General features: G+C 48.5%; 3 protein-coding genes across 3 annotated transcripts; 1 reads left to right on the top strand and 2 right to left on the bottom strand.

Moving 5' to 3' along the window:
- Window positions 1–8448: 8448 nt before the first annotated feature.
- On the top strand, window positions 8449–9811 carry N7457_008374 (G1/S-specific cyclin; the record flags this gene model as incomplete). The annotated part of the gene is made up of 3 exons (XM_057179417.1): window positions 8449–8661; window positions 8719–9496; window positions 9534–9811. 3 exons carry the CDS (start codon window positions 8449–8451, stop codon window positions 9809–9811), a joined length of 1269 nt encoding a protein of 422 aa, XP_057027803.1.
- A 2613-nt stretch (window positions 9812–12424) lies between these two features.
- On the bottom strand, window positions 12425–12675 carry N7457_008373 (uncharacterized protein; the record flags this gene model as incomplete). The annotated part of the gene is made up of 2 exons (XM_057179416.1): window positions 12425–12558; window positions 12594–12675. 2 exons carry the CDS (start codon window positions 12673–12675, stop codon window positions 12425–12427), a joined length of 216 nt encoding a protein of 71 aa, XP_057027802.1.
- Window positions 12676–13961: 1286 nt separating this feature from the next.
- N7457_008372 (ATP-dependent helicase) lies at window positions 13962–16977 on the bottom strand (the record flags this gene model as incomplete). The annotated part of the gene is made up of 2 exons (XM_057179415.1): window positions 13962–16556; window positions 16609–16977. The coding sequence occupies 2 exons, from the start codon at window positions 16975–16977 to the stop codon at window positions 13962–13964; spliced, it is 2964 nt and encodes a 987-aa protein (XP_057027801.1).
- Between the last annotated feature and the right edge of the window lie 1488 nt (window positions 16978–18465).

Below are 18465 nucleotides of genomic sequence, written 5' to 3'. Positions count from 1 at the left end.
CCAGTGGTGCTCTTGTTGACGGGCTTGAAGGGAGTTGCCGCAAAACCGGACTCATCGAACTCAATTAGATTAGTTCCCGTCGGCCTGCGGTTGGTCCTCGCTACTCTAGCAAGAGACTGGGTGCAAGCTAGCTCCACCTTCATGTTCGTATCCAGCTGAGCGATCCTGTCGACATACAGGGGGCGGGGGCTCTTCGGCAGATCCGATAGTGTTCATGTCTTGGTGGACAATCTGCTAGATGACCCCCTGAAATCGCATGAGGTCACATCGGCGCAACCTCGATAGGGCCCAAAAGATCAGATTTAGCAACTTTCAGCTCACGATGTGTTTCATTTTGGGTTTCAGCCCATCGGCCTTTAGTAAGACCGAAAGCATCTAGCCCCGGAGGCCAGTGTTTTGGTTTTGTCGGAGAAAAGGACAAAAAGACGCCAGATCAGCAATTCAAATACAATGTCAATTTAACGCGAACGAGATGTTGCTAGGATTCGCGCCAAGATCGAAGGCTACCTATCCGGCTAAGTGGAAGGTGACCGAGCAGCCGACTGCATGTGAACGGAAACCACATTCGCTCATTTTGATACTTGTTGGCTCAGCATTGCTCTTGCTCCGCACCTTTGGTAAAACTTGGTTCATGTGTTGGCTATGAGCGCTGCATTATATGTCGAACGCGCGATATTAAAGTCAAGAAGTGTGGGACGCGAACCTGGCAATGACGGCATGGACTAAACTATGCCGAGGCCATCAGTACCACTAATGTCGACTAAGAGATACCGGGCGCAAGTGCAATTTATACCATACTTTTACCTGTATGAGTTCAAACGCATCCGGCGTTCGTGAAAAGTCCGTGGCAGCAGAAAAAACACCTAGATACGAACCCAATGTCGCTCTTTGGAACAGACCTGGGTTTATATGCATGTACAGATGCGGCATGTACCTACCTAAGTCAGTATCTAGGTACAGTAATATTCCGTACATCGTACATTGAAATTGTAAAGCTTCCAAGTGGACCTGCTCTTTTTGCTTACACGGGTATTCCCCACCCTGTTCTATGCCCTAAACCCCGTCCGGTTTAGCGATGTACAGTACTGAACAGCCTTACAGCTCCGATTACCTGGATAAATTGGAGAGGTCCTGCTGAGAAAGATCTGACCGAATCGATCAATCTAATTGACGCTTGTGTTTCTCTCCCTAGGTTCCTTGCTTATCAGATGGCCAGTTTGTGATATGCGGTGTGGCGACTGCAAAGAAAGCTAAGGAAAAGGGGCGGGGAATAGGGGAGCGAAAAAAACCAGCGCAACCATGGTTTGAGCCTCCGCTGCCCCAGTCGAGCTGGGTATATAGCGCTAGGCCCAATTCGGCCATATTGCCTTTAACCCCGATCATGGTTGATGTTCTTGATCACAGTGGGGCTTCACGAAGATTCTGCAGAATATCTGGAATCTTGACGAATTCATCGAAGGACAAGGAACTCTCCTAAGAAGATGATACTCTCTCGGTACAGAAACACTCAAATAATCATCCACGGAGATTATCGGAAATTAGGTATATGTACGGAGTATGCGCTTTGGACTAGTTGCAGGAACCTACAAACAGCCTATATGAAATTCATGTTTGTCCACTACCCTTGAAATATCTCCAACTTAAGGATCAACTAGAAAAAGATAGAAGGAGAAGAAAATCTGGATAGTGGAGCAGTTTCCCAGAAAGTGCAAAAAAAAAAACTCTTCTTAACATTGGTCTAACTCCCCGCAGAAGAACCATGAAACGTCGAATTTTCACCGGTCATGGCCACAACATATTTCCCAATACAATAATGTATGACCACAGTGAGCAAATCTGCAACTTGAAATGTCTCATACGTAATCAACTATTTTGTCCAGCCCTGTCCATGGGTGGATATCAAGATAGTCATTCAGTTCCAATATACGGAGTAGGTACCTCAGCATGTAACAGTTTCAAAACTTTGCGTAAACCTTGAAGATTGTGATAGTTCACTGTGAGCCCTATACACAGGCACAACAGAGAAATCAGAAACATACAGATGTACCCGAGATAAACCACAAATTTCAATCTCCGAGTTCTTTGTGTGCGTACAACATACGGTACCCGTGATATCCGACACCGCCACCGTCCCGCCACTTCGTTTTTTTCGCAGACGGTGGAGCGGAAATCTGTCAAACGGGGCGGGGCGGAATAACAAAGAACGTGGACTTGTATGATGTCCATACCTAACCTACATGTACTCCGTATATGATGAAACCATGTTAGACGGTGAATAGGAAAGAAAAAAAAAAGCTGGGATTTGTTCATTTCCAATCCCATGGTTGATACATTCCGGCACGGCCCTGGGATAACCGTTGGTGGAGTTTTGGTTTTGTGCTGTGTCAGGACTTGCCTACCTAAGGTATGATGTTTCCATGGTCAGAATATTGAGCATTAATTTCAACGGATCCATAGGTGAGGCGAAAAAAACGGATCCCACACATTTACGTTTTTTTGTTATCGGGTTCCCGGGTTTTCGGTGGGATGTATCGCACTAAGGTGTTCTGTAAAGAGGATTGCAAGTCTTTAAAGTAGTTTACTGTGTACGGAATGTATCAGGATGGAGTATCAACTATAAACCAAGTACGGAGTACGGAGTAGTGCCTGTACGGAGTATTGTGTGTACAGAGTGCACCAAGTATCCACTTGCAATTGCCCAACCATCTCAGCTATCAATGTTGACATTTGACGCAGAACATGCAGCTGGTGTATGATTCGATCAGATATCAAATTATCCAATCCACACCGCTCTTGAATGGGTGATATCTGGGAGGAACCTGTACGGAGTCCATATATTGGACATGATTCGTCAATGGTGTACCTGCCTACTCCGTACTCTATGTTGTACTACGGAGTACCTATATGATATCAGCTTATAACCCCTGTCTATCACAGTATGTGCAGTTTCTCCTCATGGAGCGAAACATCTATATTCCCAGCCACAAACAAAAGAAGCAATGAGACTCACAGGCAAGACTGTTGTCTTGGTCTCCAAAATCATGAGCAAGGGAGACCACCTCTACTTCGGGAACCGTCTCCCGTCTGGGGATCTCATATCATGCAACAATCGAAGTAATGGACCGAACCCACGTCTCATTCGTAGACAAATGGATACCTCCTTGAAGGCTTTGACTTACATTGCTGTTTGCAAGTGAAGATGTACCCCATTCTTGCCAAACACCCAAGAGACAAGGTTCAAATCAGGCATCCCTTGAATGATCTATGTGCTCCGTTGCCCGTACGGAGTAAGCAACCGAACAAAATTCATCCAAACCCCCTCAAACTTACACTTAAAAATAGATAAAATTGCGACCTCATCCGTCGCGGGAAGCTAAAGAGTCCGGGGCCAATGGACGTCTTAGACCAGTCCAGACTCAAATTATCCCCCATCGCCATATGCGCGCGCTTTACTTGCTCCGTACAGAGTACGCAGTAGACTTACCCACATCCTTGGGAACTTCCCCTGTTGTCAGTAATTGAAACATAATACGAAGCAGGATTCAGCGGACAGACCAAGGCTCACCTTCCCCTTTTCCAAAAGCACAACATGTGACGGCTGGACGCATCGGAAGCATATCGGCGCCGCACTAGTTTTCAAGCCATCTGGGCAAAAGGATACTCCATACTCCATACGGAGGACTTCGTACTCCATATTGAGAAATTAATTACTCATTGAATCCTGAGACCGTGCAGTGAAAGGTGTCCCAGCGCAACCCACGTAACTTGCTGCATGGCCTGGTCCGTGGCGCCCCCCTTTCTTTCGGGTCGCTTTGCAAAGATGGCATTTGGTCCAATTGCCCCTTACAGTTCAGTGGCTATCGTTGAGCTTGCTGTTTTCAAACGTTTTAAGGAGGCTGTACTTCCTACACCGTGTCAGGCTTGTGTTTAGGTGGGACAATATTTCGATGGGCCGTCGCTTTGGCTGGGTTGTACATCTCAAAATAGGTCCGGAGTAGTGGGGATGGAGAACTTTCCATAGTACGGAGTACGCAGTACACAAAGTACACGAAGTAGTATTCAGGACTCCGTACTCCGTACTCTCTGACATTAATGAATGCAAATTAGTGTTGATTGGAATCCGAAAGTGTCCCAGTACATGTAGGTATCTGCCTAAAAGGAGAGTGTTTGGATAGGGGGTGTCGGATCGACGCATTGCATGGTGCCAGACCTGTCAATGGAAACCCGAAGTCTGAGAACCGACCATGTTCCTCTTCGTAATGCTAGTGAATGGAGAACTCCAATAGTTGTGTAACTAAATTACCACCCAAAGTCCCGAGTTGGGTATGGGGATGGTATGGCGCAACTAAAGTCCCTGGCATGAAATGGTGAGTTACTAACCAGACATTGCAGTTATCCTCCGTACAGTGCTTGTGATCTGCTTCTGCATATCAGCCGTGTCCATCATTCAATTCAATTCCCACTTTTCGGATGTCCCTTGCTTTTGTTACGTTGTACAGTCCGAGAACGGCCCTTTGGTGGCCATCGCCTATCTCTTCCCTTTGTCAGTCTTACGGAGTACGGAGGACATGGAGCGGAAAATGTCGAGGACAGTGGCTTGGGCAGCGGGCTCAGTTCAAGGAAGAGATCGGATATTTGAATGGCATTCCTTGAGGTATTCAGAAACATCTGGATCCACTCAATACCAAGGCTTTATGCATTGCCGCATAGCAGGCTGCAATAGGTACGGAGGCCTGCGTAAACCGATTGTATCTGGAGTCTGTTGATGTATTGCGCCTTTTTGTGCATATCATAGACCAACGGTTGAGTCGCATGATACTCCCGAGTCTACGGCGATGCACTCAATGGCTGAAGTTAATCTGGGGACCTTACCGAGTGCCAGCGTCCGATGTGGTTTCATTTGTATTTGCAAGGCAACGAAGCAAGGAGAGACAGAAAAACTCCCGGATCGCAATCATGTAGCGTCATAAGTACAGAGTACATCTGTACATGGGGTTGAAGATTGGCCAAGTGCCTAGGAGTCGAGACGTCTAGAAACCTTATCTCCGGTCGAGAAGCTGGGGGTAAATCAAGTACAGAGCGTGTCGTAGGCAGAGGCCGTGGGAATGAAGAGTGCGTACTACCAGAGTACATGTAAATTACTCCGTACCCTCTCCAGAATAGGGGAAACACGGATTAATTAAAGTGAATTAAACGTCCAAGGGCAAAAAAGAAGGACCAGGAAAATACGCCCCAATTTACGGACGCGAGAACCTGCTTTTGCGACCGCAATAGTCCCCCCACATGGGACTCGCAAGACGAGATCCCTGCACGACCAGGGAGGCTCGGGAAATCGATAATGATTGAGGACCTGAGAGAACGCGACACGCGAGATGAAGTCAACAGGACCAGGCTTCTGGACCAGTCAGCGCCCACAGGCTGCAGGAGACCCTGGGACGCGACCGTATCGGAGGCTTTCTGAAGTAAGAGCCATCCAGCCCAGTGCGGCACTAGTGGCTAAGGTGCTTGATGACGAGCCAACAATGGCCGAGGATTGGTCTTAATACTGGTCGATCAGGAGCCCTTTTTTTTGGGGCCGGACCTCGCATGTCCTCGGCTCAATGTTGTATGCCGATTCTGGCTATTCCCACAGAGAACACGCAGGAACTTTCGATGGACGAGGGATGCAGAGTGCTACCTACATGTAGGTACATAAAAGGGAAGAAGAAATCCAAGTGAAGAGAGTCCCGAGTAGGGGAACTGGCGAAAGGTACGGAGTACGGAGTACTGAAATGGTCTTACGGAGATCTCTCCGGCCTCTCCTTACAAAATACTAGACTCAAAACAAAATGACTGGGTCGCGGCAGACAGTTGAAAACGCAATTCGGGTTTCAAAGTTATAGCATATGCAACCTCCTAGACGCATTCGAAGAGAAATGGCTGGCCAGGAACACCCAGAAAAAAAGAAGTAGGAATCGTGACTGGCTCGAAAGTCCAGCGTTGTTGCATTGGAACAGGGCAGAAGAGGAGTGACATAATGGAGGAAGAGTGGTAGGGTAATGTGAAGGCCGTATATCCATCCGATTCACTGTTCAATACCCGAATGGGCAATTGGCAACCTGCAATCGTCAATTCTGTGGAGTTGCGTACCTAGGTATTACCTCCCTAGGTACCGACAAGGTCGGTACGGACTCGTCTACCTAGACAGTGACGCCCTTTCTTTCCAATTGAAACACCGTGAATACTTGCAAAGGTAGAAGACAGGGAGCTGTGTTGCAGGTTTCATCTGTCTGATGTCCTTGCAGCGCAAAGGTGCTAAAATTACCCCTCCCGGATACGTAAATTATGGTTTGCCGTACATGTACCCTGTATGTACTCCGTACTTTGGCGGGAGTACCGCCAATTGTAAATTTACTTTACGCTACTTCAGCCTCCACTCTGCGTCTCGTCGATTACCATACCACAGCTCTCTCTCTCTCCGTGTGTATCTCCGTGTCTTTTGTCTCAGCTTCTTAACCTCTTCCTTTTCCTTTTCCCTTTCCACACCCGCCTGGAGAGAGAAAGTAAAAAAGCTCCTCCTTGTACCTCTCTCCTTCTCTTCTTCATATCCTTTCTCCTCTTCCCCCTTTTTTTCCCTTCTCTCCTCCCCTTGCCAATTTGCGGAGACCCCCAGAGTCTGGTCTACTGGTTGGATTACGATTCGACGACATTCCAGTCGACGCAATCCTCTTCAACCCGCTGTACTAGCACTCAAGTCAAGTCGATTTACCTTCGATCTTGATCTTACACCTCGACGTTTGTTAGCTCAAACGGCGACCCCTTCCCTGTCCCTGTCCGCCCGGTGCCTCCCTGATCCTCGGACCTCGACCACTTCGACCCTCCTGTTCCAGCTCCTGCCGGTTAGACGAGCGACAGTGTACAAACCCATTCAGGTTGACGTCTCATTGATACGAATTCGCTTTCAGTATCAGATTAAGCATTGAGCTATATAAGTTGGGTGAGTGTGGAGTCTTAAATTTTCCTTGGGTGCGTTGAGGTGTGCATGGTGTCGAGTGTTGGAAATGGTCCGGTGGATAGACGAGTATCCCATAATATCTTTCGACATGAGGCAAGAAAAGAGAAGAGAGGAAAGAAACCCTTTCCGAGGTGCATGAAAAATTGGCGGGCAAAATCGGTTTTTTTGACAACCATATTCGACCATTCAACGCACGCTCACATATCCCCCGTCGAGATCTCGTTCGTCACGCAAACACAATGTGCGCCCACAGTCAGATAAGAACGGGTTCTCGAGTGATGAAGGTTGGCGGCGAGACACTCGGAAAATTATGTTCTCGACCACACTTAGGAATGAACATATTTCCAGGGCTTTAACATACTGTGTCTCACCAATGTCCAACCAGCTCCTGAACTGCTTCTATATCTTGCGGCATGGGCCATCTAAGGGGCCAAGGAACACATTATACCCTTGGGACATGCCGGATGCCGGATGATCAGGCCACAGCACCACATACCTCAATGCACTCGATCATTATCGTCAATGGTTGATTTCCATTGCCATCAAGATCTTTGGATCCTGTGAATAGACTGGCAAATAGGTGACTGACATTGTTGCCTGCGTTAGGATTTGTTCTACCTGATTTTTATTTCCGATATAAATCCACTTTGTCTCTATTGACGTGGACTTGTTCTTTCTTGGAATCATTAACGCCTTTCCCATCCAACAATCTCTTTTAATCTCTTCGCTGGGCCTTTTCTTGTTCAATTCATCACACCATTGAACAGTGAGTTCCTACCATTCCGTTACCAAGACCTTCCCCCCTGATGATTGTGGCCCCCTGCATAGGGTTATCCTCCTGCACTCCACATTCCGCAGCACTAGCCTAGGGGTGAAGACGTTGACTCGTGCTTTCATCTCTTGGTTGGTATCCAACAGAATCCTAATTCACCGGATCATTCCTGCCTAGATGCCAGTCTTGCTGTCACGGTAAGGGTTGCATTGTGCTCCTCTGCCCTAAGGCGCTTTTCTGGGTTAGTACCCCTCCGAAGGAGCGATGACCCTTTCTATCGCAGATGGTTTATCAAGACATTTCTCTACCACATCTCTCCTACCTCGTGCTGTCTTCTTTCCCACACTCTCTTCTCTCATTTTCCCGTCACTCAAGCGTCACTCTCTTAATTCTTTTGCTTTGCTTACGGCCTCCACTAATCCTAATGCTCTTCAGCCTCCGCTCTTGAAGACCCTTCTTCCTCGGAACCCTTCGGCCGCCTTTTTTTTTACAGCATCTTTCTCACGCTGGTCCACTCATTCATCGCTACAACATTCCGATCATTCATTCCTATACACTAATACCACGACTGTCACTCTCTTAATTCCGTCGTTGTCTGATAGACCCGTTCTTCAGACATCCCTTCATTGAAACGAAGCTCATACCTCGAAGTACGTTGGTCGATCCAAGTACTCCCGCAATCATGGATTATCATCGCAACTACCGCCCTTGTCCCACCTTTTTTGTGGAGGAAGATTATGGCATGGAACAACGGGCTCGTCAGGAGCGCCAGGCAAAGCAGGAGCATGACAAGCAGGTCGCTCGTGAACGCCAATATGTCATGGCAGATGAGCTGTCTAATCTCACCAGTGAGCAACTTCGGGACGATGTCTTGAGTCACATGCAGGAAATGGATGTGAGTTTCAACTGAAACCCCTCTCGCGCTGGCCTTCGGTCTGATCTCATTATCTAGAACCAAACCCTACCCGACGTCGAGTCAATTGACATCCAAACCGAGATCCAGTGGTTCATGCGACCTTACCTACTTGACTTCTTGATTGAAGCTCACACTGCATTCCAGCTTTTGCCATCGACTCTGTTCTTGGCGATCAACCTGTTGGACCGTTACTGCTCCAAGCGTGTGGTCTACAAGCGTCATTATCAGCTGGTTGGCTGTGCAGCTTTGCTTATTGCGGCCAAGTACAATGATAAGAAAGACCGCGTTCCCACCATCAAAGAATTGAAGTCGATGTGCTGTTCTCTCTATGATGACGATATGTTTACTCAAATGGAATGGCATGTTCTCCAGACACTTGGCTGGTCCATTGGACACCCGACTGTCGACGCATTCTTGCAGCATGCTGTTCTCGATGATGCGTACGACCCCGAAGTGGAACACATGTCTCTTTACATCCTAGAGATTGCCTTGTTCCACCGAGACTTTGTCGGCAAGCTGTCATCTGAACTTGCTCGTGCCGCCCTTGCGTTATCGCGCTGCATTCTCAATCGACCGCAACCTCGTCACACTCACTGGGCTTCGCAATACGACTCAATGACTCTGGTTGCCTTGTCCCAACAGTTGCATCAACCCTCGACGGTCGTTGCTCGCAAGTATGCCTCGGCTCACTACTCTCGTGTCTCCAAGGTGATGGAAAATTTCCTTAACCGCCAAGCTTCATTGGTCAACTACGCCCGTTGCACTCCTCCTGTGGAGACCCCTACCGAGTCCAAGCCGTACAATGGGGAGATGGGTCTTGCCACCCCCTCAGAAGTCACAGCAATTAACAGCTGTTCCGCATGGGTACCTAACCCCTCCCATCACGCCAGACAACGAGGCACTCATGCATGTCCATGCGCACATGGCGAACCACGATCTGCCCCACAAAATTCCCTCTGGCCACCATGGATGCTCACCTTCCCCCACCCCATCCACTGAGATGCAATACATGAACACCGAAGCATACCAGCAGGAGGCCATGTACATGGCTCAACAAGCAGCTCTCCAGCAGTTCCCCGCGGCGCCTACTCACATGGGAATCAGCCAGACTTATCAGGGTGGGATGTAAATGAAACGACCGAAACGAACTGTTAATTGGTTGCACATATTTCCAAACAGTTCACCCGCATTCTTCCTCCGCATTGACTCGATATCCTCGTTCTAATATTCAATGCGCAATATCGGCTGTCAATCTGTGCCATATCTTCCGAACTTGACTGCATCTTCTTTCGTCCTTTCACGCTTTGCATTTGACTCCGGTTTCTGAGGAGCCGGGGTCGAGACCAGCCCTTCACTTCCTGTTCCAAAAATTGCATACCCATTTGCTTCCCATACCCATTAATTTTGGGTCATCAGTTGCACTTGATTTTAACCATCTAGCATTGCGAGCGCGAGCCATGTTGATTTACTTGTTTTTTCAAGAATACATTTTTGCTATTGCCCACACCCACCCCCTCCCCCACTCCCCTCGTCATATTTACTTCTCTTCTACATGTCAAGGACCACAACATATCCTTGTACTTTTGTTGTATTTCTGCGCGCCAGTTGGCGCAGCGCTTTTGATATCCCAATCCCCTTTGCCCTCCACGATCCTTAGCAGCATGGCTGCCTGTCCCCTGTTTGCATTCACCTCGCGCCCTCTGAAAAACTCCCAAAATCGGTTTTTAATGTGCCTCATTTCATCCCTGCGTTCCGCTGCCCTGCGCAACGTGGAGCCTGGCTTAATGACACAACCATCTCAAGCCAGGTCCTTGGACTCACAGAGGTCACAAAAAAAGCAAAAAAAGTGAGAAAACCCGGAAAAAATTATATGTCTTCCGGGGAGGAAAGAACACCGGAGTTCAAATTTGGTTGAACTTATCAAAGGTTGTCTTTCCTCCCTCTGCTCTCCTCTTCCTTTGTATCTAGCCCTTAACACATGCCCCCGATGCTTACCCGTTATAACGGGAGGCATGGTGCATTTTTGACCTCTCTCTTGTGTGTGAAATATGAAAACGAGATTATCGGTCGTGCCTTTCGGCCCTGAATCCGATCTCATTTCAGTGAACTTTTTGGATCTTTGTAGATGTAGTCTGTTGCTCTAAACTCCGTATGCTTGTAGGGTACCTTGTCTCCTTCGTGAGATCCCTGATGACTATAGTCCAGTCTCCAATCCCAAAGGTCAATAATCTCGGTGAACGATGGGAATTCGAGACCGTAAACCCTTTCTCCATCCTGTTCAACTCTCGACTTTTATTTTCTTCCCCAGGCCTCCTTCTCTCAGCTCCCGTACATACTCTTCTTCATCAACATGCTTTTTTATCGAGTATATCGTAAACCCACAAGGCCTAGCAGATATAACGACCTAAAGATATGTTTCCTATGCCCTCGAAGAGTAGATTGCTCGCCTATGGACCAATCTCTCTCTGTGACTACCACGGCTTGAGAGGATCTGAAGGGGGCAGGGGCCCAGCAAAGTCCAACGTTGCCGGGACATTTCCCATTCCAAAGCAAACTAGGTAGCCCCTTACAGTGACGCCCGAGCAGCCATTCCAAACGAACAAGGTACCTCGGTCACTTCAGACCCATCCTGCCAGGCTTCATGGATGACAGAAATACCCGTATTATGCGCCATCACCAGAGAAACACATTCAACTAATCCTGCAAGATACAGAGTACATTCATCCCAATATCCAAGAGACTCCGCACAAGGAATACGAGACCAAGAGAAAAAGAGAAAAAGAATAATCGAATGACTCATGGATATTCCAAAATGTCCTATACTCCATAGATGCATGCACAGCGTCCCAACAAACCGAAACAGCCCAACCCCATGTCCAAAAAAATTACTGTGATGATAAAACAATTGATATTTCTTATACAATTCTCGCTCGCAGAATCCAGCAGATCCATAATAGATTGCTCCCCACGCTATGCAATGGAACCAAAAAATTAACCAAAAAAATATAGAAAAAAAAAACAGATAGGGTGGGCGTAGCCCAATTAGCTGTCAAAGCGTGGCCCTGCAGCTTGCTGCGAGGGATCAGTCAGAAATGAATGTGTAGTCTCAACAGTCACCAGTAAAGTTGGATAACGGAGAATGTAAAAAAAAGGAGAGAGAGAGAGGGGTGGGGGAGGTAGGGTAGGGGAGACAAGTATAGCCAGGGGCCATCCCAAGACGGTGAAACCCCGAGAGATTGGGGGAAATAAGGGCAAACATTGTCTAAAGTGTCAAAGCAAACAAAAAAAAAAATGCCTCCGGAACTCCATAATGATACAAGTGAAGAGAAGAGTGGAGACCCGAAAATCCGGGGAGACGCAGGGATGAGGAAGGGCAAAAGACGGCAGGAATCCAGATCAGAAGAGACGCTCTTTCAAGAAAACCCCCGATTCGGTCAGGGGCGTATACACAGAGAGAGCGTGCATTAAAGCGGTGACGACGAGGCAGTTCCCCTTTGCCAAAATAAAAAGGGGGGTTGTTTAGCGCCCAATGAGTTCCCCCAAATGGAGGTTAGTCGATCATCGCCTCACTTTCGGTGCTCTCTTTCTTTGGGCCGTTTTTTTGGGTGTTCGTTTGTTGTTTTTCTTTGGTCTGGACCTCTTGTGACGCGCGGTTAAAATGGTCCGCGTCTTTTTCTTTCTTGTTCCCTTTCTAGCTTGGCGAGCCATCTATGGTCAGAGGCATAGTCGGGGGCCAAAGAGACTATTTCCAGCGTTGCTTGTCCCAGTCTGATGGCCGTGTTTCATCGTATATTTGGCCGCCCTTGTTGTGGATGATGACCGGAGGTTTGCGGACGGGATTGGCTGCTGGGGGGTGTGCATTAGCTCGGGCTGAATCTGGAGATCGAGGACAGGGATGTTGGGTCACTTACTCCGGACTTCGGTGGGTACGACTTGGTTGCTGCTGCCTCGGCTGGCGAGCGTGGAGTTGGAGTCGTTCACTTTGTGTGGCATTGTGAATGGGATGGTGGGAATTGGGGATGGGTGTAGGGTGATGGAGGTATGGAGAAGAAAAGATGAAGGGAGACGAGAGATATTAGGGTATTAAAGAGTCGAGGTCAGATCGATGTATAGAAAGAGCGTCAAGCTTGAAGCAGCACACAGTGTTGAACTATGAGGCGATTATCCGAAACAAAAGATAGGGATATAAAGGTATATACGGAGGATAGCAGAAGACGATAAAATAGAAAGGCCGTAGTTGATGGAATTGGTTGTAAAAGTTTGGATGAAGCAAGAAGGGCGACGAGCTTCTTTTTGTATAGACGGTCATTCCACATTGAGCTTCACCTGATCTACACTCCGGGGAACACCTACGTTGAGCTCCTATCGAGAATGGATCACCCCTGACGTATTTGGTTCCTGGTAATTACCTCTGGGGCCACGCTCCGGGCATTGATTGGCCTGGGGAGCAGATCCAAAGCAGGGCAGCCAGTCAGTGGCCAGCGACAGGCGGCGGCGTCGGCAGCAAAGAGCCAGTACGAGACGGTACCGAACAGTATGTACGGGACCGTTAGTGACCCGCCATCTCCGCCAATCAAAGGTACTAAAAGGTAATAAAAGGTAATCTAGTGTATTCTATGTATTATACGCGTGACCCGTACAATAATGCTGAGTCAGCCCATTCCTCTGTAAATAGCATCAGGGGCTATTTTGTCGAAATTGGACTGGTAAAAACGCAATTCCCCAGGTTTCGTTCACCGCTATGATTTCCTCGCCAATGGCGGCTGCATGGCCTCTCCATTCTCCGTACGGAGTAATGTACAACATAAGACTACCGACCTACTCCGTACCTAGAGACGGAGTACCGACGCCTTTCACCGCCAGTAGAACTCCACTGGGGTCCAGAGCAATGATTATTCTCTTGGATGCTCATTTTTTGGCCCATGTCTTCCAATAGTATCTCCCAGGGAGACCCTGCCTAATCGTGATTAGGCTTCGATGATCTGTCTATTTTCCCGATAGCCCGAAAAATAATAATCCATGTATGCAAGCATATACCTGTCCCTATATAGCAATGCATAAACAAGTCATAGTCTCGTTGGTAGGGCACGCATGTGCGTCATTCTCCATCCCAGGCCGCGATTCGGGCCCAGTCAACCCTTTCCTGGTCAATCATTTTCCAAAATGACCCCGAGCTTCCCCGGCAACGCGTCTGAACTAGCAATGGGATTGCGAAGCGTGGGGATTGCGAGTCCCCGGTGGGACACAGGATTCTAGACCAGCCCCCTCGAAAAAGCGTTTCAGTGCGATTGTCCACCGCCCTCTCGCTTCATCCGATCTTGCCACCCGTTCATGCTGCGCCGAATTCCCAACGTCCGTCGCGGTGCTTGTTGAATCATCGACATCGTGGTCGTGTGGAACGTGGATGCCGCCTGGAACCCGCCTGTGGATGTTTCGAGCTTCGCCTCGCTTGCTCCGGCTGGCCCGCCTGTGGCACCATTGTTTCTGCTCTGTTCCTGCGTCATCGATGTCCTGCCAGGGTTCAAGGTTGTTGGTTTGGATGGAGCGGCCAGCCACGTGTAGCCATCAGCGTTTGTAGGCTCCAGCGTTGGCCGCGTTGGGATGAGTGGCCGCGGTTGCACACGGTGAGTGGAGAGAGCAGAGGGGACAAGATTGCCTCTGGCTGTTGGATGCTGCCTTTGCAATTGCGGTATCTCGTATCTGCCGGTGGATGATGGCTGCCGGCGGCTAGGTAGGACTGGTTCCCTCTTCTGGGAGGATCCTGGGCCTGCGAAGAAGTTGGAAATGCTTGCTTGCGTCAGCCCGTCTTTGCGGCCTGCACTGCTGGACGTGATCGGCTTGTTTGCTCCAGCTGCATCTGCAGCGGGCTTTAAGGCTGACTCCGCGGGTGGTTCGGGGTTGGCCGCTATGTAATCCCTAGCAGATGTAAAGCCCGATGAGACCGTCGGAGGAATCGTAAACCCTGTCGATGACATGTAGATGGTCGAGGTTGGTCCTTGGTGCATATCTGAGCGCCGTCGCTTTGGATTCGGCTCGTCAGAGGCGTCACGAGAAGTAGACGTGTCATCGATTTTGCTGCGATCTTCTTCGCCCTCGGCTGTCCACCGGTCATCCAGTGTCGATGGAAGAAAATCGAGGCCCTTGTAGATGTCCTCCAAAGATGGTCGGGGCCGGCGGAGAATATCCGCAATCGCATACACCACCTCCTCATGGAGTGATGGCCCCGTTTGCCGAAAGCGTGTTTTGGTCAACTTGGGAGGGAGGAATGGCGTTAAAGTGGTCGCGCCATCTTCTCCTTCTCCTAGTCGGGGTTGCCGAATAGGAATACTCAAGTACAGCAGCGCTTGTGCTCTTGTCATCGCGACATACAACAATCGTCTCTCTTCTTCTACCACTTCCGCCCGAGAATGAGGGATACTCCCATTGTAGACCGCAGGAACAAAGATGACTGGCCACTCCAAGCCCTTAGCAGCGTGGATGGTCGAGATGGTGACTTTCTCAGTAGGTTGATCCTCCTCCTTCTTATCTTCTTTGGTGGTGATCTCCGTAGCCAAGGCAACATTTGCCAGGAATCGAGTGAGAGCTTCTTCGCCAGGATGTGCTTGCTGCTGCTGCAAGCCTTCGATTTCGGGCAGGTCCATTTCTTTGTCAACCTCCTCCTCTTCAAATGCAGCCACTTCAGTAGCTTGGTGCATAAGTTCCTTGACATTCGCCCAGCGACTATCTTCGTCAAGTGGATATGTTCTGATGAGGTATTCCTGGAACGACAAACGCTCGGCAATGAATTCAATCAGCAGACGTGGAGCGGATGCATCATCACACTCTTGTAATTTTTGTCTAGAGGCTTCAATCAAATTGACCAAAACGCAAAGGCCCTGCTCTGCGGCTTTTTGTAGTTTCTTCTCAGTTGAACGTCGACCTTGGATAACGTCCTTAATGAAGTTCCACAGTGGGACTTGGGCCCTTTCCGCACCGCTAGTCAATTGCTTGATCGTCTCGTCGCCGATCCTTCGCGGCGGAACATTCACGATATTCAACAATGCATCCGAATGCCCCGTGTGGCTAACAACCCTCATATAATTAAGAAGGATTTTGACTTCAGTTCGATCGAAGAATTTGCGACCTCCAACCATCTTGTATGGTATACCTGCTCTGCCAAATGCCGTCTCAATTTGTGTAGATAGCGAAGCTGATCGAAGCAAGACAGCGAAGTCAGACATGCGCAGTAGTCCACCGGACATCGCTGCACATCGCTTAATTTCGAGGACCATCCACTGAGCCTCTGCGTTGGGATTCGGAAGTCTCCGCAATACCGGCAATGTTCCGAACGAGTGTGTGGCCTGGAGAGCTTTTGCAGGTCGACTCTCATCCTGTTCAATGACTTCTTGGGCTGCATTCAGAATAGAACCCGCAGAGCGGTAATTGTCTGCCAAGTGCACAATAGTCGTGTTCGAATACCGCTGCTGCATCCGCTTGAGGTTCTGGATCTCCGCAGAACGAAACCCGTATATACTTTGATCTGGATCTCCGACGATGGTAATCCGTCGGTTCTTCGATGCAAACAAATTCATTAGTTCGTACTGGATAATATTTGTATCCTGGAACTCATCCACCAAAACGGCCTGCACATTTGACACACATTGCGGGTGTGCTCGTAGCAGATCCCCACATCGCAGAAGGAGATCATCGTAATCTAGGAGATTGGAAGCTGCCAATGCCGATTCATAGTCGCGATAGATATCGACAAGCTCCGATTCCTCTGCCTTGGCTCTGTCAGCCAGGGCATCAGGGCTGAGTCCATGTGCTTTGTGCCGCGAAATGCGTCCTTGGGCTGCTTTGGGTTCAATGCTAGACTTCAGGCGTTTGATAGTCCTCTGCCACCATCATCAGAAATAGTGAATAACATTTTACTATGGACAATCATACCCTCATAATTGCGCGGGTGTCATCCGAATCCGCGATACCAAACCCCTTCCGCAAGCCGATCAAGTATCCATACTTGACCAAGTAGCGACGACAGATGGAATGGAACGTCCCAAGAATCAATCGCGATTCTAGCTTTTCACCAATAAGTTTTGCCAGCCGCTCTCGCATCTCACGGCTGGCTTTAATGGTGAATGTACAGCAGATAACATCTTGTGGTTGGTATCCGTGGTGTGAGAGAAGGTAGGCGACACGCGCGGTCAATGTCTTTGTTTTGCCTGAACCTGGTGGTGCAAGCACTTGGAGAATAGATCCAGATGAGGTCACAGCCTCGCGCTGGGCATGATTCAAGCCATCTAAGATCGGATCCATGACATGTGGGGGTGTTGGACCAATACTAGGGTGCTCGCGAGAGGAGGCGCGAGAAAACGCGTTGTCATGTGACACTTCCACTGCATACGGACGAGATTGATTTTTTGAATAGTTAAAGGATTAGGAATTTGATACTTGATTTTTGCTCGGGTTATTGAGGATGAATCCATGGTATATTGCAAGAGGATTAATTATGAGGTTAGGACAGTGGGTGATAGTGGTAGAGCTGTTTAGTCTGAGCACAGTACTACATGTTCCAGGCTTTTGATCCTATATAGGTACTTTCCTATTGGTTTCTCGGTTTAAATGTGGATTTCAAGAATCTCACACCTTCTCTAGCCATTGTGTAAGAATCAAATATAAATGTGGCGATAACTCGATACCAGAAAGTACTAAGCACATATGCAGGCGTGGGCATCATACTCATCTTTTCTAGTCTAAATGGCATAGAACCTTCCAAGGGGTTGACTTTAATATTGCTTGCTACTTCACATATCGGTATATGTACTTGACAGTGCAGGCGATGAATAGACGCACGTGTCTCTCTCGTATAGACTGCACTAGACCTTTCCAAGGTGGTGCTTCTGTCGGCATGTGGTTTGTACAAATCCAAAGCATTGACTTCCCCCATCCCGTGAACAGAGCATTGCTCCAGTATAAACCTTCTTTGGTACTGTATTCTCATAGAGAAGATACCGACAACATTGCTGAACGATCACTTAAGGTTATCATCTTGGAACGTCGAGCCGGATGCCAGCCCAGATCTACTCAATTGCCTCAACAATCACTTAAACGAGATATTTTACTTCAAGCAAGGCAAGACCAGCGACCCGTCTTGCTAACTCCACTTACGGAGATTACCCAGAATGGCAGGTGATGCTCAACTTCTATGTTGGATATGGTCACTCAAGAGAACCAGAGAAAAATGGCTCCATATACTGGAGCAAACCCATCTAGGCACCTATCCAACAGCCTATTCAGGCAGGTCGGAAGAGACGAGACGTATATGCATACGTAAGTTTCCTTGAAAGCCCTACTCAGGTGGACCAAAGAGCTATCCCGAGTCTCCATTGCACACTAGACCTTTTCACGAATATGACATCTCTTCACAAGCGTCAAACTTTAAGATAATCCCTGCTCAACGATCTCGATCTCGGAACCAAAAAAAAGGCCAATCGTTTCATTATAACACAGATAACCCGGAAGGCCCCAAGTGTTACCCAGGTATGATAGGCCTGGTGGATTTCTCTGTACCGAAAACGTCCGCCAACCGTCACCTTCCCACATTTTCCCAGCCTGGGCATGATTTCAAATCAAGCTCGAACGATATACGTGGTCGTTTGAACTCGAATATGCAGTCTTCGGAGTCCGATGTAGGAACCTGGGACCCTTGTCCTAACATGCAAACTAAAGAAAAATTTGAATCTAACAGGCATCACCCCGGGATGTCGGGGGTTACCTTGCATGACTCGCTGGAAGGGATATCCC

The sequence above is a fragment of the Penicillium paradoxum genome (assembly GCF_028828445.1).
Source record: "Penicillium paradoxum strain IBT 22861 chromosome Unknown utg000007l_segment0_segment0, whole genome shotgun sequence".
NCBI classification, from domain to species: domain Eukaryota; kingdom Fungi; phylum Ascomycota; class Eurotiomycetes; order Eurotiales; family Aspergillaceae; genus Penicillium; species Penicillium paradoxum.
The sequence above is the reverse complement of the archived record's forward strand: the minus strand, read 5'-3'. Positions and strand labels throughout refer to the sequence as shown.